The sequence below is a fragment of the Haemaphysalis longicornis genome, unplaced genomic scaffold (genome assembly GCF_048455015.1).
Source record: "Haemaphysalis longicornis isolate Haplotype H1 unplaced genomic scaffold, Haemaphysalis longicornis Haplotype H1 scaffold_6, whole genome shotgun sequence".
Lineage (NCBI taxonomy): Eukaryota > Metazoa > Arthropoda > Arachnida > Ixodida > Ixodidae > Haemaphysalis > Haemaphysalis longicornis.
The window spans coordinates 119,926,472-119,948,880 of record NW_027526407.1 but is presented as its reverse complement, the minus strand read 5'-3'; the positions used below and the strand labels follow the sequence as shown (position 1 = coordinate 119,948,880).

Here is a 22,409-nt window from a genome sequence, read left to right as displayed (position 1 = left end):
AATCTGCACTTTTACACATCTGTCTCATAAACGGAACTCCTGTTAAACGGAAATAATTTTTCCGGTCCCTCAAAATTCCGGTTATCGAGAGTCTTCTGTATATATATATATATATATATATATATATATATATATAGCGAATCAGAAAATGGGAAATGAGGGGCTCCGTGAAATAAGACAGAAAATAAGGGTTGGCAGTCAAGAAAACCTCGGAAAGCAAAGGGGAGGTTGTGGTGGGTCATAGAAAGGGATGAAGAATTTTTTGAGTCGAAAAGAAAGTGGTGAAAAAATGCCCGCCAGGTGGGATCCGAACCCACGACCTCCAGAATACCGATCTGGTGCGATAACCACTACGCTACCGGCGGGGCTCTTTCCGCAGCACTTTCTCGGGTATTTATGTTAAGCAATTTTTGTTTCCTGCACTTGGGTGTGGTAGCCAGCGCCACTCGGACTTCTCGGGGTGAAGGGGACCTTCTTTTCAACCCACGGGCCGTGACTCGAGTGTCTACGACATGTCGAGAGTGGTCGACCAGCGTTGAACCCTCTTAAGCTCCCTTTGGCACCAAGACTGCCAGAACAGAGGCCCTCGCTATGCATGTAGCGAATCAGAAAATGGGAAATGAGGGGCTCCGTGAAATAAGACAGAAAATAAGGGTTGGCAGTCAAGAAAACCTCGGAAAGCAAAGGGGAGGTTGTGGTGGGTCATAGAAAGGGATGAAGAATTTTTTGAGTCGAAAAGAAAGTGGTGAAAAAATGGTGATGATATATATATATATATATATATATATATATATATATATATATATATATATATATATATATATATGTATATATATATATATATATATATATATATATATGTATATATATATATATATATATATATATATATATATATATATCATCATCACCAGCCTGTCTGTGCCCACTGCAGGGCAAAGGCCTCTCCCATTATTCTCCAATTACCTCGGTCCTGTGCCAACTGTGACCAATTTATCCCCGCAAACTTCTTGATCTCATCTGCCCATCTAACTTTCTGCCGCCCCCTGCAGCGCTTGCCTTCTCTAGGGATCAACTCTGTTACCCTTAATGACCAGCGGTTATCTTGCCTTCGCATTACATGCCCTGCCCAAGTCCATTTCTTCTTCTTAATTTCTACTAATATGTCTTTAACACCAGTTTGCTCCCTGACCCACTTCGCTCTCTTCTTGTCCCTTAAAGGAGTACTGACACGAAATTTCTCGCTTTCAGTTTTTATGCTGTAAAGAATACCTATGGTCCCAGTAATTACGAAAATCGAACCGAAAGGCGTCAGCCACCAACATATAATTAATTATAGCACGTTTATTGCAACCACTTTCAAATTCGGTCGCCGCGCGGGAAAATGGCCGTTCGAAGGAGAGCCTGCAAGCGGACTGCCTGACGTCACGGTCTCCGTGACGTCGGACCGTGACGTCATGGTCTCCGTGACGTCAGGGACGTTCGCTGCATCGTCTGCTACGGATTGCACGCGGTTCACACTAAAGCGCTGGACACATGTACGATTTGTACACTCGATTCGCATGCGACTGATCGTTACGACTGTCACCACGACTAGTCGTACGCGTGAATTTGAGACACATGACCCGATGCGTGCATGCGATGCGTCGTCGGCGTCGCTCCGCCCACCGTTTTTGCTCCATGGTCAACTACGACTATCGCTGAGCTGAATTTGTAGATCCCGCGCGTTTAATCGCAAAAAATGGATAAAGCAGGCAATCGTGAAGCGTTTCCTGCCTTCGGAAACAGTTCGCGCACACGCCGGCCGCGCCTGCCAGCTCGGACACTCAGCGGCTCGATCCGGCGCAGACCACGGTAGCAAGACGGTAGCAACCGCTTGTCGCTGCTCTTCTGAATCAATCTGATCGTTAAAATGAAGTTCCACATGCGAGAAAGTAGGTGTTAGTGTGGTGAAAAATTGTGCTTGGGATTGTTATCAGGGCTTATTTTAAAAGCGGCGATCAGATATCTGCCGCGATGCAAGCGTATAGGCTGACCGGCCCCCCGCGGCGCGCGGCGGGCGGTGCGCCGACCGGTCGAGAGATGGCAATACCTGCGCGGAAACGTGAAGTGCGCACTTCGCAAGCCTTGCTCACAGCGGTACCGCAGCCAAGCCAAACCTCCTATCGAAGCGAGACCGCCCACAACAACAGCGCAGGCTATCGCTTCCGGTTCCGGAAACAACTGTATGACGTCATGCTGAATCGGCCGCAAAATCGCGGATAGCCTGACGTCACACCCTAAGCGATTTCGCTAGTGCTGCCGATTTGTAATAGTTCGCGGCCAGGGCAATTAAAATCGATTTTTGATGCGTTTCCAGCCTCGGATCGCTCCAAAAATTTCTGTGGGTAATCTGTACAAACTACTGAAGCCAATTATATCGTTATTTAGGCCTCTAAATTTGGTGTCAGTACTCCTTTAATGTTACACCTATCATTTTCCGCTCCATTGCCCGCTGAGTCGTTCTCAATTTAAGTTGAACCCTCTTAGTGAGCCTCCAAGTTTCTGCCCCGTAGGTGAGTACCGGTAAGATGCAGCTGTCATACACTTTCTTCTTCAACGACAATGGCAGGCTGCTATTCATTATCTGATAATGTCTGCCATATGCACCCCACCCCATTCTGATCCTTCTAATTATCTCTGCCTCATGGTTGGGATCTGGGGTCACAACTTGGCCTAAGTAGATATATTCGCTTACCACTTCCACTGCCTCGCCACCTATCTCAAACTGCTGTGCTGTCCCGAGGTTATTGATCATTACTTTAGTTTTCTGCATATTAATTTTCAGGCCTACGGTTCTACTCTGTTCGCCCAGTGCGGAAAGCATGCTTTGCAATTCGTCCCCCGAGTTACTTAGCAAGGCAACGTCATCAGCAAATCTGAGGTTACTGAGGTATTCTCCATTAACCCTTACTCCCACCTGTTCCCAATCCAACGTTCTGAATACTTCTTGTAAGCATGCTGTGAATAACATTGGAGAGATTGTGTCTCCTTGTCTGACACCCTTCCTTATAGGTATTTTACTGCTCTCCTTATGGAGGATGATGGTAGCTGTAGACCCATTATAGATATCCTCTAGTATTCTAACATAATGCTCATCTACCCTCTGGTTCCGTAATGCCTGAATGACTGCTAGGGTTTCGACCGAGTCAAATGCTTTCTCATATTCTATGAAGGCTATATATAGGGGTTGAGTATACTCAGCGCACTTCTCTATCACCTGATTGATCGTGTGAATATGGTCCATTGTTGAATAACCTTTACGGAACCCTGCTTGTTCTTTAGGTTGACTGAAATATAAGGTTGCAGAGATTCGGTTAGCGATTACCTTGGTAAATACCTTGTAAACGACTGACAGTAAGCTTATCATATATATATATATATATATATATATATATATATATATATAAGTAAGACGCGTATTGTGGACGTGGTGGGGTCGGATCTCACCCGGCGGGCATTTTTTTCTCCACTATCTTTCCTTCTCCCAAAAAATCTGCATGTGTTAATAACCTACCACATGCTCCCCTCCGCTTTCCTTGGCATTCTTGGCTCTGAATCCTTATTTCTGTAATATTTCTACGAGCCCCTCATTTCCCATTCTGATTCGCTACATGCATAGCGAGAGTCTCTTTTCTGCCAGTCTTGGCGCAATGGGTAGCTTAAGATGGTTCAACGCTGGTCGACCACTCTTGACATGTGGTAGACGCTGGAGTCACGGCCCGGGTGTAAAAAGAAGGTCCCCTTCAACTGGAGTGCCCGTGCGGCGCTGGATACCACCCTAAAGCGCAGACAACAAATTCGTTAACATAAGTACCCTAAAATTGGAGGGAAAACGTAGCCCCGCGGGTAGCGTAGTGGTCATCGCACCAGGCGCGTATTCTAGAGGTCGCGGGTTCAGATGCCACCCGGCGGGCATTTTTTCTACACTTTCTTTCTTTCTTCCAAAAATGTATTGTCCGTTTCAATAACCCAACGCATGCTCCCCTTTGCTTTCCTTGGCACACATGGCTGCCAATTCTTATTACCGTATTATTTTAACGAGCCCCTCATTTCCCATTCTGATTTGCTACATGCATAGCGAGGGTCTCTGTTCTGGCAGTCTTGGTGCCATAGCTAGTTTAAGAGGGTTCAACGCTGGTCGACTACGCTTGACATGTCTTGGACGCTCGAGTCTTGGGCCCGGGGGTAAAAAAGAAGGTCCCCTTCAACCGGAGTAGTTCGATTGGCGCTGGGTACAACCCCAAAGCGCAGACAAGAAATTCCTTTACATAAATTCCCTAAAAAGTCTAGGGGAAATATTAGGAGACGTCTTCAGCTAAACCGGTATACAACCTTACCCAGAGAACCTTTCAGCCGTTTTAAACTTTCCCGTCCACAAGAGCAAATAAACCTCCGCAGCTTTGTTTGATTCAGACAATACTTCCGCAGATTTATACAAACTTTGACAACAGTTGCTTCGCCTGAACATATCATTCTCCATCCTGGCATTCCTTTCATTTGGAAAGAATATTGCGACCGCGCTTTTCAGGCGCTCAAAAATGCCCTCACATCGCAACCTGTGCTTTGCCACTTTATTGACAGCGCCCCAACTATCTTGCACATCGATGCCAGTGGGAAATGCATCGGTGCCATCTTGCTGCAACTGGATGCTCAAAAGAAGGAGCGGGTGGTCGCTTATTCCAGTCGTTCACTTACGGCGGCCAAACAAAGCTACACTGCAACGGAGCAGGAATGCCCCCCGCCCCCCCCCCCCCTTGTTTGGGCCATTCAAAAGTTCCTCCCTTAATTATACGGTAGGCATTTCACTGTCGTTGCCGACCACCACGCGTTATGGTGGCTTTGGGCCCTAAAAAACTTTTTCGGACGCCTTTGTAGTTGAATTCATTGTCCACAGCATTACAGTTTCACCGTTATTTACAAATCCGGGCAGAAGCATTTGGATGCGGACGCGCTTTCACGCCGTTCGTGTTCCAAATCACCAGCCCATGCCTCCGCATCGACTCAGCCTGCTCTGCCAGTCGTACCCATTTTTCACGCCATGGTTTCAGACACAACTAAACTGGCGTCCTTGCAACGTGACGATAGTTACTTTCGTCGATTAATAAAAATATTTGAAGGCTCCACACGACCTCAAAAACAGCCGCCTAGGCCGACAACAGAAGAACTTTAAACTTGTGAGTACAGCACTCTGCTGCTACAGCCATCATCCTGAATGCAGTCGATGGGTCACTGTTTTACCTCGGAAGCTCAGGGCACTCATCTTAGAAGCGTTCCACGATTACAGGTCAAACGTAAGACCAAATCCGCAGTCGTTTTTATTAGCCTGGGATGTCGAGCAGCGTGGACAAATACATTTCATCTTGTGCCACATGCCAGCACAGGAAACGCACAAAGTCTCCTCCATCTCGTCCACTACAACCAGCTCCCTGTACACCTTCCCCGTTTTTAATACAGTGGGCATTCAACTGGTCCGGCCGATTCCGCGAACACCTGACGGCTATCGTTTGATTGTGATGGTTGTCAACGATTTGAACCGGTACGCAGAAACATGACCTCTGCGATCGGGATGCGCTTAGGAAATGGCAGGTTTCGTACTCCAAAATATCATCTTGCGCGGTGATGCACTTTGTATCATTTTGAACGTCCGCGGCAGGGCCTTATTTTCTAAAATTGTGACTGAAGTGCTTCGAGCAGGATATACTGTGCATCAAACTACCAGTGGTTACTGTGGAAAACGTCCAGGTAGGCAAGGGAGGAGGCCATCGTCGATAGAAAGCAGATATATTAACACTATGTACAGAGAACCGGGTGCTATGCAGTCATCTTGACGCCTCGCCTGGTCGTCTTCGTCTTCATCGCCCATGGGTCTGTTGCGCGCTCTGCTTGCGTCCTCCTCATCGTCGTCGAAAGTTCCAACATCTTCCCGGCCCACAAGGGTTCGTACGAGCGGTGGCCTTAGTCAGTTTGCCATTCAGCTCCAGCCGTTGTCTGACTTTCTTTTTTCCTTATCTTTGGTCTTCTCTTTCTCCGGGACTTCGCCTTTCTTCTGACTTTTGATCTGTGTTTCTTCACGATAACTACGTCAGGTGATGAGTCAAAAGCATAACATTTCTTGTAGTTCAGAGAGCGCACTGTCTTCAGGTGTAGTTTCATTGACGTCTTGTCTTTGCACCCAATGCACCAGTCCAAACCGTGAACGTTTACATCTTTTCCTGTGTGAACCTCCGCAGTATCACATTCTTCTGGCTTCTTTGATTTGCGAACACATCTAGTAGCCTTCTTAGTCATAGTTGTCATTATGCCGGCGGCAGCATTTTTATCTGGGCTCTTTCCTGGAGAAGCGGATGTGCGGTCTTTCGCGGCGTCTCTCGAGCCGAAGTGAAGGGGACCGGTCGTCCAATGGTCCGCGATTTTACGAAGACCGCGTTCACTCCTGTCGCCGCCACAACTCTCCGAAACATGGGCAAGCTTGTCTCGTAATGAGCAATCGTAATTGTCCGATGAAGGTTTCCTTACTTTACCGTGGTGTTCAACGTTTTCTCTCTTGTAAACGTATTTCTGCATACCGTCTGCAGATCTCGTCGCCACATACCTACATGCAGAAGAGGTTTCAAGCGCTTCAGTCGTGGGTAGTTCGGCAGTGACACCTCCTGAAGCCAGTTCCTCCTCCAGGGTGCTTTCTTCTGATGGGGGTGGAGCCAAGATACAATGCGGTGATTCTTGCTGGGTTTCAATGAGCTGCTGGTGTGGTGTTCCCAGCAACACGGCGTCTTTCGTACCGATCGAGGGAGGCACATTCGACTGGCGTATTCCAAGCGCCGTCTCAGCCGAGTGGTTATTCATAGAGGCGTATGTCGTCGTTGGACCAGGGGATGTAGCCAAGCTTGAAGATGCTTGGGTTTGATGACCTATTACTGGAACCTCCATCGATGTCGTTGAAGTCGTGTGCTTCACGCAAGTTCCGTTCTCCTCCCCAGGCTCTTTACTCCCGCTTGTATTACTCGACTCATATTTTCGTAGCGGTTGCCCTCTTTCTTCTTTTACGAGCTGTGGGTTCTGAGGGGCATGTCCTTTTCGTCCATGAAGTCTCTTTTCGAGGTAGCGAATAATTATATACGCTTCTTTAACGGACTCTAAGGCATCGTCCTGTTGGCCGTCGATTCGTGTTCCGCATGCAAAGGCTTCCAGCTTGTTGCTGATTGCAGCAAGTCTGCCGGCACTGTGCTGGAGCCTGGCAATCGAAACAGCGGCCCCGACGTCTTTGGTTTCGTCTAATGTGGGCGTAACTGCGGCGATAATGTTCGCATTAAATTCAAGAAGACTTTTCTGGGCAAGTAGAAGCCGGTTCACCTGCTTCGACGCCTCCTCCTTCTTTCGGGGTGAGCAATGCGGTCGAAAAATTGAATCCCGCTCCATGGCTCACCTCGTCGTGTCGCTTGACGTCCCGGGTTTCGGCACCATGTGGAAAACGTCCAGGGAGGCAAGGCAGGAGGCCGTCGTCGATAGAAAGCAGATATATTTACACTATGTACAGAGAACCGGTCTATAAAGCGTCCATCTTGTAGCCGCGCCTGGTCGTCTTCGTCTTCATCGCCCATGGGTCTGTTGCGCGCTCTGCTTGCGTCCTCCTCATCGTCGTCGAAAGTTCCAACAGTTACCATCCTCAAACCAACGGCATCACCGAACGCTTTTACCAAACTCTGTCAGACATGCTGTCCTCGATTATTTGGCCAGGCGACAGCAACTCGGATGAAGTTTTTCTTTTTTAACGTTCGCCTAGAATACGGCTATCCCGCGCATGTCAGGCCACCCATATTTCTTCTGGTTTTTGGGTTCTCCCCTTCCTTCATTATTATTACCAATTTTTTCACCGCACCAGTCTCACCTGCAGCCCCATTTTCGGAAGTGTTTGTCTCTTGCCTCAACCACTGTCGCCATCTGCATCGTCTTCACACTGAAGCCACACAGCAAGAACCAAATCTCAGTACGATTCACCTCACCAATTCGATCACTTCCGTCTTGGGGAAGATATCTTACTTTGAACGCCCGCACGCTCCCTCGGCCTATACGAAAGCTTTTCAATCGGTATCGACGCCGGGTTGACAGGCGCACACTGCCGGCACCCCATTGTACACTTACATAGAAAGAACAGAGTATATTAAGAAGAATTCAAGCGGAGTCGCTGGCCCACCCAAAATTACTACACACCATGTTCCCACAACAATATGAAGGCACCTGCCCCTTCTGTCGCCAAGAAAAAGGCACCTTGTGACACGTCATCGCAGAGTGTACGTCACTGAAAGCCCCCATCCCACAAATCCCATTCCCAACCACCACCCCCCTACCCCCTTCCCCCAAAGAGCGATGGGAGATCCTACGGTCCAGTCCCACCGCAACGACCCACGCGGCCCTTGTGGCCCGGGGCCTGGAGGTGCTGGCCGTTTATGGGCCCTGTGAATAAGGGACCACCCCATCGAGGCCGCCTCAACGGTGACCTCAAGGGCTGAAATAAAGTTCTATCTATCTATCTATCAATCGGTATCTTGGTCCGTACATTGTGCTTGACCAGACATCCGTGAATTATCGGGTGTCTCTGAAAACTGCCCCCACAGACCGCCGAAGGCGAGGAAGTGAAATCGTTCACGTCTCCCGCTTAAAACAATTTAGCTAGCGTACAGCGTGACTCACTGCGACCACTAGAGGCCGCGTCCAGTCGAGGGGGAGATAGTGCGATTTTGTGTGGGCGTATTCAACATTATGGGCACTTGATTTGGTGTAGGACGGCTATATATACTCGGGCCAATCGCCATCAGTTGGTAGGCCCAGTCTCTAATCTTGCATCAGAAGCATCATCTGTACATAACCATCATCACGAGTTGCTTGTCCTGTCGAGTCCAACGAAGGGCTGAATAAAACGAAGACTGCTGGCACTGCTGCCGAATTTGGTGGGGTGCTCCCGCGTCTTACAATATATATATATATATATATATATATATATATATATATATATATATATATATATATATATATATATATATATATATACACAAAGTAGAAGTACGCTCTTCGGAGACTTTATTTCCAACGTTTCGACCTGAGACAGGTCTTCCTCAGGAATGAAGGGAAAATCGTACGGACTCAGAGTGGGGGCGGCGCCCCGAAACACAAGCCACATGGGAAACAAACACACAAACGACCACACACAGCATACAGAGCTTATTCTGCCAAAGGCAGGCGAAAAAGAGCCTTCAGAAAAAAAAAAAAAGGCGAAAGGAAGAGGGAGGAACAAGGTGGCAAGGAGGAGGCAAGAAAGAGGCAAGGAGGAATACACTGCATGAACGCGGGTTGTGGGGATAACAGAAAATGCGACGAGTTCACGGATGGCGAAAGGCCCAAAAACATCCGGTGTCTCCGGGAGGGAAAAACTACAAAGCACACGCCGCCACGAGCAGCGAGTTTACATGCGCGTCACCGGTAACAAGGATTAACTACTGACCGTCTTCAGTGGCATGGTCAAGAATGCAAGCGGGGCCAATTACTGCATCTGAAGCGCAGGCAGCCTCCACGACTTTGGGGGGTCCCACAAAAGCCAATGGGGGAGCCCATTTGAGGCGTCCCCTTCTCCGCCTAAGCCTCCATTTGTACACGGCGTCGCTTCGTGTCGCGCCAGGTCAATGTACGGCCTGTTAACTGTTAGTACTCGGCTGTCGCCGGCACGCGTGGAGCCCTGGGCCCAATTCACGAAAATATGTCGGAGCGCGGCAATTTAAAAAAAATGAAAACAAGAAGAGAGAGGCGACCGTCGGTATGTGCCGTGCCTCTGGGGCAACCAAAAAAGAAAAAAAAAGAAAAAGAGGGAAACAATGAAAAAGAGAAACAAAGCAAAACATGAGTGGAAAGACAGGAAGGACGCGTGCACTCCGTGAACACCAGCATTGGGGATCACAATGTGATTACAAAACACCCGAGGCATAAGCCACAACAGGCACCAAAATAAAATACTTCTTACACGCTCGGTTGGAACTAAAAGCTTCAACATTCCGTTTCACATTTCTCAAGGATAAAATGGGTATGACATATGGTGACATAAACAGGCAATGGGTACCATCTGGTTATTAATGAGGCATGTTATGCTTGCTGAGCGTTGAGACAAGGAAATGAGAGAAAAAAATATAAAAATAAAAATAGCGGGGACGGGAAGGGAAGTGTTGGTAGGGGGTCGGGAGCGGACGAGATAATTGTAGTGACTGCGGAACATAATGGTAGGTTGTTGGTGTTACAATGTACAACCTCACACCTGGAGCAACAGGCTGCCCGTAAACATCAGACCGTGCAATGCCCTGCGCGGGAAGGGCCGATAGCAAAAGGACAACAAAACTACAAGGTCTCGTATGTCCCGGGGTCACTATGCTTCAATGGTCATGCAGCGTACGAATTACAGTCATAGTCCCAGGACTCTCATTAAGACCCCCCTTCAGGGTATTAAATTTGTAGATTAAATTTGTAGATCCCCAATGCTGGTGTTCACGGAGTGCACGCGTCCTTCCTGTCTTTCCACTCATGTTTTGCTTTGTTTCTCTTTTTCATTGTTTCCCTCTTTTTCTTTTTTTTTCTTTTTGGTTGCCCCAGAGGCACGGCACATACCGACGGTCGCCTCTCTCTTCTTGTTTTCATTTTTTTTTAAATTGCCGCGCTCCGACATATTTTCGTGAATTGGGCCCAGGGCTCCACGCGTGCCGGTGACAGCCTAGTACTAACAGTTAACAGGCCGTACATTGACCTGGCGCGACACGACGCGACGCCGTGTACAAATGGAGGCTTAGGCGGAGAAGGGGACGCCTCAAATGGGCTCCCCCATTGGCTTTTGTGGGACCCCCCAAAGTCGTGGAGGCTGCCTGCGCTTCAGATGCAGTAATTGGCCCCGCTTGCATTCTTGACCATGCCACTGAAGACGGTCAGTAGTTAATCCTTGTTACCGGTGACGCGCATGTAAACTCGCTGCTCGTGGCGGCGTGTGATTTGTAGTTTTTCCCTCCCGGAGACACCGGATGTTTTTGGGCCTTTCGCCATCCGTGAACTCGTCGCATTTTCTGTTATCCCCACAACCAGCGTTCATGCAGTGTATTCCTCCTTGCCTCTTTCTTGCCTCCTCCTTGCCACCTTGTTCCTCCCTCTTCCTTTCGCCTTTTTTTTTTTTTTTTTTCTGAAGGCTCTTTTTTGCCTGCCTTTGGCAGAATAAGCTCTGTATGCTGTGTGTGGTCGTTTGTGTGTTTGTTTCCCATGTGGCTTGTGTTTCGGGGCGCCGCCCCCACTCTGAGTCCGTACGATTTTCCCTTCATTCCTGAGGAAGACCTGTCTCAGGTCGAAACGTTGGAAATAAAGTCTCCGAAGAGCGTACTTCTACTTTGTGCGTATTCCTGCAGCAACTAAGGACTCCACTTCACGACTATATATATATATATATATACAGTGAAAATAAAAGGCTTGTCAGAAAATACAGAAAGAAATGCCAGCATGCTACATCGCCCAAGTGGCCATAGACAAATGCAAGGAATATTTTGTTACCGTTAGTGAACTTAGATTTTTTCATTGATTTTGTGAAAAAGAAAGAAAGAAAAACACGCGCCCACAGTGGGGACGGAGCCCACACCTTTCGATTTGATCTCGAATGCCTTACAAATTCGACTATGTGGGCGACTGTTATTATTCTGCGAAAGCTTAGCGAGAGCCTCGGTTTTGGCAGCCTTGATGCCAAGGTAGCCTAAGAGGGCTTTTCGGAGGTTGATCGCTCATGACACGCTGTAGACGTTTGAGGCACGGCCCGGGGGTTGAAAAGAAGGTCCCCTTCTCCACATGTAGTCTTAGTGGCGCTGGCTACCACATTCAAGCATCAGATACAGTTGTAGTAAAATATAAATACCTTAGAAATTGAACGAGAACACCGTCGCCCAGATCCCGAATTGGCAATGCATTCGAGATCTAATCAAAAGGCTTGGGTTCAGTCCCCATCTGGGCACGTGCTTTTCTTTCTTTTTTTTTTCTCACATAAATAATAAAAAATGTAACTTCAATAACGGTAAAAAATAGTCAACCATTTCCCTATGCCTCCCATGGCGTGTTAGACAGACGGCACTTCTTCCTGTTTTTTTAGGGGCCCCTCATTTCCAAACCATATTTTTGTGCGAAAGCTTAGGGAGGGCCTCGGTTCTGGCAGCCTTGATGCCAACGCAGAATAAGTGGGTTTCTGGCACATTTATCGCTCACGAAAGGCTGTAGAAGTTCGAGTCACGCCTCGGGGGTTGAAAAGAAGGTCCTCTTTCCCCGTGTAGTCTGAGCGCCGCTGGCTACCACCCTCAAGCACCAGATACAGTTGTAATAAAAATAAATACCCCAGAAAGTGAAGGAGAACACAGTCGCCAGATAGCCGAATTGGTAAGACATTCCAGATCAAATTGAAAGGCATGGGTTCGGCCTCCACTCTGGGGGCGTGTTTTTCGTTCTTTTTTTCCCATAAATAATAAAAAGTTAACTTGACTAACGCTAAAAAATTCTCTAATCATTCCCCTACGCCTCCTTTGGCGTTGTAGACTGCCGTCATTTCTTTTTGTATATATATGTATATATATATATATATATATATATATATATATGTATTTATATACATTTATATATAAATATATATATATATATATATATATATATATATATGTATTTATATACATTTATATATATATATATATATATATATATATATTTATATATATATATATATATATATATCTATAGATATATTGAGGGAGACGTCAAGGGCAGCTGTCACCCAGGAGACAGGTCGCAGAGGCAGTGGAAACAGCGCGTATATTCTGAGCGGTAACCCAAAACTTCAGCCCCAGGAATGATGATGAGGATGGGTATGAAGAATAGATGTGGTACGGCATGATGATGATAATTGTCCTGGGAAGCAGACGACGTATACGATGAATTGGCCACGACAGTACAAGGGCACTTATCCATGTCTCCTGGAAGTTGGCACTCGTGCATCGGACAGATTGATTCTCACACTTTGCCCCTCTTTGCGGAAGCGACCGCCTTGGAGCAGTTTATGGAGTGCGAGGCGTGAACGCTTGAAGCCGGTACACATGCACGATCTCTGTGCCCCTGTAGGGGCCGACCGAAGGGGGAGAACAAGGCGCGACGCGTTAATTGACGGGGGAGGTTTCTTGCAGGATGGTGTTGGGACCAAGAAATCGATGAAAGAATTTGGCACATAATCCTGCTTGCGAATTGGCATCCAAAGGAGTACCTTGTCACCAAGGCGGAACAGGACAGCACGATGCGTGGCGTCATATCGAAGTTTACGGTCGTTTTGGCAGGCTTCCGTGTGCAGGCGAGCAAGGTGACGGCAATGGGCAAGGCTTGAGACAAACTGCTCGGATAAGGGGCTTGATGTAGACACGGGAGTAGTAAAGAAGGTTGTATCCAGAATAAAAGACCGGTGGCGGCCAAAAGGAGGAAAAATGGCGAATAACCAGTGGTCTTTTGAAGAGCGCTGATGTATGCGAATGTAGTATATGGGAGTATTGTGTCCCAATTTCAATGGTCGGGTTGGATGTACATGGAAATCATGTCAGACAAGTAACGGTTGAAGTGCTCAGTTAGCCCATTTGTCTGCGGGTGGTATGCGGACGTGGTTTTGTTGACTGTATGAGAAGCTCGGAGAACTTTGTCGAGAAAGTTGGACAAAAAAGTCCTGCCGCGATTGCTCGAGCACTCGAGGGGCCTTATGACGCAAGAGGATCGCGCGTAAAAAGAAATCGGCGACCTCTGCAGCACAACCAGAACGAACTGGAGCTGTCTCCGGGTACCTTGTGAGGTGGTGTACGGCTGTTACGACCCAGCGATATCCGGCAGGCGTTGGAGGTAGTGGACCGTAGAGATCGATTCCCACAGTGTCGAATGGTACCAACGGGCAAGGAAGGGGCTGTAGGAGTCCTCAAGGCGCGCAAGTCGAGCATTCGCGCCGCTGCAATGAGCCGCACGACGCAATGTAGCGGGCAACACAGGTGGCAAGGTCAGGCCAAAAAAAAAACGGCTCCGGACGCGATCATACGTCTTATGAAAGCCTACATGACCAGCTGTGGCAACCTCATGCAGGGCTCGCAGTATCGTAGGGCGGAGGGAGCGCGCCGGAACGGGAACCCATCTATAGCTTGAGGGGTGGTGGTTGGAATGGTAAAGAACTCCATCTAAAAGCCGAAATTGCTGAAGTTGGCGACGGCACCGGCTGTTCACAGGGTGTTCGGTTCCGGTAAGGTGGCCAATTATTGCACGGCAGTAGGTATCTGATTGTTGAAGTGCTGCCAAGTCAGACACGTTGTCATACGCTATGTGGCTGGCAGGGGCGATGGTAAGTGTCGCGCCACGCGACGTGGTCGCATCTGGAGCTTCGGATGACTCCAGCGGACATCGTGAGAGGGTATCTGTCTCAAGGTGCTTCCTTCCGGACTTGTCAATGACTGTAAAGTCATATTCTTGCAGTAGAATAATCAAGCGTCCGAGGCGTCCAGATAGGTTTTTCTGCGACTGCAACCAGCACAGTGCATGGTGGTCTGTCACCACTGTAAAGGAACGGCCATATAGGTGTGGGTGGAATTTCTGAACCGCCCAAACAACAGCGAGACACGCCTGCTCGGTAATTGTGTAATTCTTCTCAGTGGGACTGACAGTGCAGCTGGCGTAGGAAACAACCCTTTCCATGTGTTGGTCATCAGCCTGCAAAAGCACAGCACCAATGCCATGTCCACTGGCGTCAGTATGCAAAATTACCGGTCGAGACTAGTCCAAATGACACAGTACTGGACCGGAAGTAAGTGCTTGTTTGAACTCTTGGAAGGCCTGTTCACATGCATCAGACAACTCAAAGGGTGTTCCGGAGTGCATTAGCTTGTTGAGGGGAGAAGCAATAGCAGCAAAATTCCGGACGAAGCGACCGAAGTACGAGGCCAGACGTAAGAAGCTGGGCAGATTTTTTGTTTTGACAGGCGCGGAAAGTTGATTACAGCAGCAATTTTCTGAGGATCAGGCCGAATACCACCCTTGCTTACTACGTGCCCGAAAACTTTAATGCTTCGACTAGCGAAGCGGCACTTCTTAGTGTTGCGCTGAAGCCGTGCATTGGAAAGACAGGTGAGAACTTCATCCAGTCGCTTTAGGTGCTCAGCGGAACTTGAAGAAAAGATGTCGTCGAGACAACAAAAGCATGTTTTCCACTTGAGACCATGGAGAATGGTGTCAATCATTTGTTTAAATGTTGCAGGGGCATTGCAAAGCCCAAATGGCAGGACGTTAATTTCATAGAGCCCTTCGGGGTGGCGAACGTGGTCTTCTCTTTATTGTCCTCATGCATGGGGATCTGCCAGTACCCCGAGCGCTGATCAAGACTTGAGAAATATTCGGCTCCTTGTAAATAATCTAGGGCGTCATCAATACATGGCATGGGGTAAAAGTCCTTTCGGGTAATTTTGTCCAATGAGCGATAATCGACGCCAAATCGCACCGATCCGTCTTTTTTCTGCTCTAGCACTACCCGAGAAGAGCACGAACTAGTTCAAGGCCGAATAATGTTCCGCTGCAGCATTTAGGTAACATTGTCACTCATAACTTTTCTTTCTGATGAGACACACGATAAGGACTACGGTGAATATGGCGAGACCCGTCGGTTTTGATACGATGCGCTGCCACCGACGTCTTACCCAGTACAGCACAATTAGAGTCGAATATAGATTTATGTTTGTTCATAAGCTGCTGTAACTTAGTATCAGCCGGGGAAAGGTCACAGATCATTGTGGCGGTTAGAGAGGAATCAGGAGAGTCGGAATTGAGATGAGTAGAAGATGAGACCGCACAGAGAAGGAGAATACAGGCGGGAGTAGAGGCATAGAGGCAGTAACAGTAGCAATTGTGGTGCGCCGAGGTAGGATCATTGGCTCACGATTGGTGTAACTACGATAGGAGCAGCAGTTCCTTTTGAAAAGCGCACAAGATTCAGAGCGATCACCAGCCCTTTTGGAAGGAAGCGAGGAAAGGGAGTGATGAGAACGTCACCATCGCATATCTGATTGTAACTAACCGAGATGACTTCCTCACTGCCAGGATCAAGAACGTAATGCGCGATGGCTAATAGGCGTTGCTCCTGCACGTAATCAATAGTTGAATCATTCGTTTCCGTCAGTTCCATGTCTTGGCGGTCACAGGATATAATACGAGTGCCGACGAGAGGAAGTCCCACCCCAAAATGTGCTGATTGGCGCAATTTTGGAGTATCGCGTGCTGTATGTGGTTCCGAATTCCATCGATGAAAACACGCACTTTACAATATCCAGTAGGTTCGATGACACCTTGGTTCGCGTAACATATAGAGGTCCCAGTGTACGGAGTTTTCACTTTTCGCTGTTCCAAACATAACTTTTCATCAACCACTAAAATACTGGCTCCTGTGTCCACTAGTGCATAAACAACAACACCTTCTACATCGGCTCTTACCGTGTTCGAGGGTTTGTCTGAAGGAGTTGTTTCCCACTAGGGCAGTTTTCCCTCCAAAAACTGAAGGAGCTAGTTTTCCTGGTGGGTGTTAGTAGCTTGGGTGGCAGGACGGCTGGGGGACAAAGAACGACGGTACGGTGAAGGCGAGCGTCGGCATGCAGAAAGATGACTGGAAGGCTCGTGTGGCCCTGGAGGTGACGAAGGGTGGTGCAGAGGGGAAACGTGTTGATACGCCGATAGCCGTAGGCAAACCGGAAGTAGTCACGTTCGAACGGGGCGTAGCCTCTTCGCTCCTCTTGCTGACGCCCACGGCAGAAACAAGAAATGCGGACCCTGATCCCACAATGGTAGCACACTGGGCCATCTCCAGGAAAGCGTTGACGGCCCGGTCGCATGGTGGTGTAATGATGCGGGGAAGCAGGGGCTGTGGCAATCGCTGTCACATGGGCCTGTGGTGACGGTGGCTGAACCTGCAAGGGTGGTTTGGCCGCAATTCTAGAGTAGGACGGCGCGTAGACAGAGGCCAAGTGAGGGGTCGTGGGCGAGTAGGACTGAGTGCAGACGGTGGCAAGAGCAGATCGTGCCGGTGAATATCCCGTCATGGATGTTAGCTCCTCCCTGACAATATCTCGCAGCTCTGGGGCCTTAGTGTGACAATGGTAACGCGACGACCAAGGCGACTCATTCCCCTGACCGATACGCTGCGACCTGATTCCCCTCATTGAGACCTTTAATATCATACCTGAGATGCCATTGTGGCATCAATTGGACTCTTAACGTAATCTATGACTCACGTGACTATCTCATGACTATAACCAGGAGCAATTTTTAATTTGTTCCACGTGAGTCCCCTCATCAAGACCTTTAATTTGATACCTCGCAAGCCCTAGTGGCGTCAATTTGACTTTTAATCCAATTTGAGAATCAAGTGACAATCTCATTTCTTATTTCAGGAAGCGATTTTTAAATTGTCCCACGTGAGTTCCCTCATAGAGACCTTTATATTGATACCTCACAAGCCCTATTGACGTCACATTGACTTTTCGCCCTATTTGTGAATCACGTCACTATCTCATACTATACCCAGGAAACATTTTATTTTTAATTATTACTCCGTGATTACCCTCACCGAGATGTTTAATTTTAATTCCTCACAAGCACTAGTGGCATCAATTTGACTTTTAACCCAATCTATGACTCACGTGACTATGTCTCTAACTAGGTAAGAGCGATTTTTAATTTGTCCCGCATGATTCCCCTCATACATACCTTTAATTTGATACCTTATAAGCAGTAGTGGGGTCACAATGGCGTTCAACAAATTTGTGAACCACGTGACTACCTTAGGAAGAAAACGGGGAAGCAATTTTTTTTTATTTTCGCACGAGATTCCGCTCATCGAGACCTTTATTTTGAAACCTCACAGGCCCTAGTGCGGTCAGTTTGACTTTTAACCCAATTTGTGAATCACGTGACTATCTCGTGACTATAACTAGGAAGCAATTTTTAATTTTTGTACTACGTTATTCCCCTTATCGAGACCTTTAATTTGATTCCTCACAATACCTAGTGGCGTCAATTTGACTTTTAACCCAATCTGTGAATCACGTGACTATTATCATGACTATAACCAGGAAGCGATTATTAAATTGTCCCGCGTGATTTCCCTCATCGATACATTTAATTTGGTACCTCACAAACCCTAGTGACGTCACACTGACTTTTCACCCAATTTGTGAATCACGTCACTATCTCATGACTATACCCAGGAAGCAATTTTTAGTTTTTACTACATGATTCCCCTCACCGAGACATTTAATTTGATTCCTGACAAGCACTAGTGGCATCAATTTGACTTTTAACCCAATCTATGTCTCACGTGGCTGTCTTTAACTATAACTAGGAAGCGATTTTTGATTTGTTCCACGTGATTCCCCTCATAGAGACCTTTAATTTCATACCTTATAAGCACTAGTGGCTTCACATTGACGTTCAACCCATTTTGTGAATCACGTGCCTATCTTATGACTGTAATCAGGATGAAATTTTTAATTTTCACACGAGGTTCCCCTCATCGAGACCTTTAGTTTGATACCTCACAAGCCCTTGTGCCATCAGTTTGACTTTTAAACCAATCTAGGGCTCACGTGACTATCTTATGACGACAGCCGGGAAGCTAATTTTTATTTGTCCAACTACCAATTGTGCTTAAGCCGTGTGGCGGTGTCACCCCTCCAACACGAAAGTCGCAAGATGTCCTACGAGATTTTAGCCGACTCCATTCTGTGTGCCGGTACCTTTAACCAGCCAGGATTTCTACATCATTGCATGATAAAGAAGGTGTTGCTTTAACAACCTAAGTAAGGTGGGCTGGATAGGAGAGCAGAGTAGCGCGTACAGCGATCGAGAAAGGGCGAACGAGGACTTGCAGAAGAAAGGCGGCCGGAATAGGGAACGGTTCTGAGGCCGTCGCCAATGGGACTCAAGGCCATTTCGGAAAACCGTCGCTACCTGTCTCCAGGGGCCGAGAGCACCCTTTGGCGCCCGTTTCATGGAGCTATTGCTGCCAGTCTCCCTTCGTCCAGAGGCTCCGCCCCTGCTGCCGAGTGATGTTGTTCCTGGCCCAGTGTAAGCGGGCTCAATGTGTACCCCAATTTCAGGCATCACACCGGTTACTGTACTTGCCCGAGGGACTTTAGCTGGTGTACAACAATGGTGTACATCCCCACTGCGCATGCTCGGCTTGCTGAACACCCGGTGGTGTCTAACCTTCTAATGGTTCCTGGAGCGACAGTGTTGCCGGTGTCTTCCTGGACCGCCACGAGAGGAGCACGCTTCCCTCTCCTGGTAACAGATGTATAAACCAGGTGTGCACACGCGCTGCGCGCTACTCCACAGCGCATGCGCGCCTCTGCTCAATTCTGGTGTGCAGACGCACTACGCGCTACTCCAATGAGCATGCGCATCTCTCCTCGATTCTCCTCGTGCCAGCCATATAAACCAGGTGTGCACACGCTCTGCGCGCCGTTCAGTCTGCTTCCAACCCTCGTCTTCGCCGGTTCTGCTACGCTGCTGCTAGGATGAGTGCCGATGCCAACGCCACTGCCAACATCCTCTTCAACGTAAGTGCTGACGCAAGTGCAACCAAGGCAGAACGACAACCACAACTACACGTTACCTACATTGCCTAATTAAAGGAATTCATACCACCATACCCACGCGTCTCCTTACTCTAACAACACACACACTCTCTACTCACACTACTTACTTAAACTTTGCTTACACACCAACCAACCCCCACTGCTGGTTCCTATTCTCGTCAGGGTTCCCTCCACGGGATCATGGCGCAATTTTTTAACTCTTCCTTCCGCGTTGGTCAGCCTCATGGTGTACATAAAGTCCCATCCTTGATTGTGTTTTCGTAATGTGCATACCACCTACCGTCCTGTCAAATGTACTCCGTCCGTGCGCCCATGCAGCATCCTTGTTTCTTTGTGTGAGAGCCTAGTTCCGTTAATTTATACTGCGACACCGAGCACTTCTGGTTTTGAACCTTCCACTTGAAAACATGTCGCAACGGTTGGTGGCATCTTGGGTTCAGTGCAACACGTGCGCAGTGTCCCGGCACACCATCAACATGTCTAGTGAATGTACCCTTTGCGGGGTACTTGCTGGGGAATAGCGGCCTCGTAAGCGTGTGAGGAGAACAGTCATTTTGTTGGCTGTTCGTTACAGCCGCAAGAACCAGTTCCAGTTATTCTAGGGCGCCGACCTTTGGAGCCCCGTGTCTTGGTTTAGCGCGGCTTAGGCGTCTATCTGCATCGGCGTATCTGATTGGGCGCACGAGGGAGTCAAGGTAGAACAAAAAAGGAGAGGAGCGTTTGCGAAAGGCTGTAGCGGGAGGGTGGCATGCGCGGCGTTGGTGCTATCTGTCTCATTGTAACCTTTTACAGTTACTCCATGTATTGCCGTCACAGTGCAATACCACCTACAAGGAGCGCCCTCCTCAGCACTTTCCCCTGACGCTGTTCCACACGCCATTCATCCCAAACCCGTCTGCATTTGTGCGTGAGATTGAAATTCGATTAGCAACAATATGCTTGCCGGTGTGTACGGCGCACTCCGAGACAACACGTATGGCACGCCGTATGGCACGCCGGCGTGCGTTCGTTCACCATGCAATAACTTACTGAAAGTACCATATAAATGACATTACTGAGAAAAATCCGTCCGCGCTGCGCACAAATTTTGCATTAGGGTGCATAGTAATCATTATTGCATTTCTAATTTTGTCGATATTATTCTTCCTAGAAAAGTGGCCAGGGGTCTGATGGTACCACGCAATTTACTTCGTACAAGCTAAAGATTTTCTCTAAAATGGGTTGCCTTGTGAAGCGTGGTCCCCAATCACAGCAGTTGCAATGTTGCTTTCTTATACATAATGCTTGAATATAATAAATGGCGTTAGAGAGTGTATTTGGGAATGTTCAACCACGGTAACAGAAATAAGTCCGAACATTTAGATGAACCAACGAAAGGCGAATATAGCTTCGATAAAAACGTTTAGGCAAGGAAGACGCTTCAATATTTTCGGCCGCATATTTCACTTACTGTTATGTTCTGCCTTTTATAAATAACAAATTTTTAGTCATAAAAGTAATAAGATGATCTAGTTACATAAAAACACCGAACAAGTGATTCAAACTTTCCCGATAATCTGAAGCGGGTTTAAGGCATCGAAGTATTATTCTACTAATTTAAGTAATATCTCACCTTCATCAGAATACTTAACAACAAGACCTTCATCAGTTCGAATAGGATCTTTGGTAGTGGTGTCAATATTCCGCCAAACTGCAAAAAATTTGTGTAAAAAGTTTTTATTCTTTTTTTAAAAAAAGCCTTGCAGGCCCCAGAACAGGGCATTGTGTAAGGGGCTAAAATCGGAAAGGTACAGACAGATAACGTACAATTTACAGGCAGGGTCGCTGCAACAACAAAAAATATAAATTAAATCACATATTTTGCGATACAGGGTGAGGTACATTTGAAGGTATACACCACATTTTGACTCTAACATGGCAAAAGAAGGGTACGTTTCCAACAAATAAAAGGAAAGGGAAATATAAATCGCCGTGATACGTAATACACTCACAATTCAGGAACATGGCCATATGTGAAGAGAGTGAGTAGCTGATGCGAAATGTTTAGGGATTAGGTATGGAGGCTATGCAAGCAGGGAGGTAATTCCTAAGACGAACGGCCCGAGGCAGTGGTGATGAATTGAATGCATTAGTTGTACCATGCGCATGAAGCTGAACTAGATTTGCAATCTCTGCGAAAAATAGTGAGGCCTTTGAAGCTGATTCCGCGTTCACATATTATACCGCCAAGAATAAACAGAATTACATTGAAATTTTGCTGCCTACAACCAACAGTGCTACAAGAATTTACCAGACCATAGTACCACACATATAAATAAATGGCAGTCTTGTAGTGAGTTAGCATAATATCAGCTTCACGGTTCTATATTCGACAGCCAGAAACTTACTAATACCCTGAATAGTTCCTCTTATTCATAGTGTCAAAAAGTGGGTTCAGCTCTAAATGTTCCATAATTATAGGAGCACATCTTGAAGAACCGGCGAAACGATTGAGGCTCCCTTTACATGGCATGTTTAAATATTGTCATTTTAGAAATCTTTCTTGTTTTTGTTAAACAATAACTTTCCCGGTTTGATATTTTTTGTATTGCGTTTTGCCTCTTCCAACACACCGTGACTTTTTAGGCGTCTCGTCTCAACGTCGTGTGTGATCTGCAATGTTGG

The 22,409-nt window shown here is 47.4% G+C and overlaps 1 protein-coding gene across 1 annotated transcript in view; it reads right to left on the bottom strand.

Annotated features, from left to right (window-relative positions):
- LOC144141916 (uncharacterized) overlaps positions 1-22,409 on the bottom strand; it is a 153,802-nt gene that overhangs the window by 21,996 nt on the left and 109,397 nt on the right. Inside the window, exon 6 of the mRNA XM_077673379.1 lies at positions 21,358-21,435. Coding sequence (XP_077529505.1) covers positions 21,358-21,435 — 78 coding nt within the window. The remainder of the gene's footprint in view (positions 1-21,357; positions 21,436-22,409) is intronic.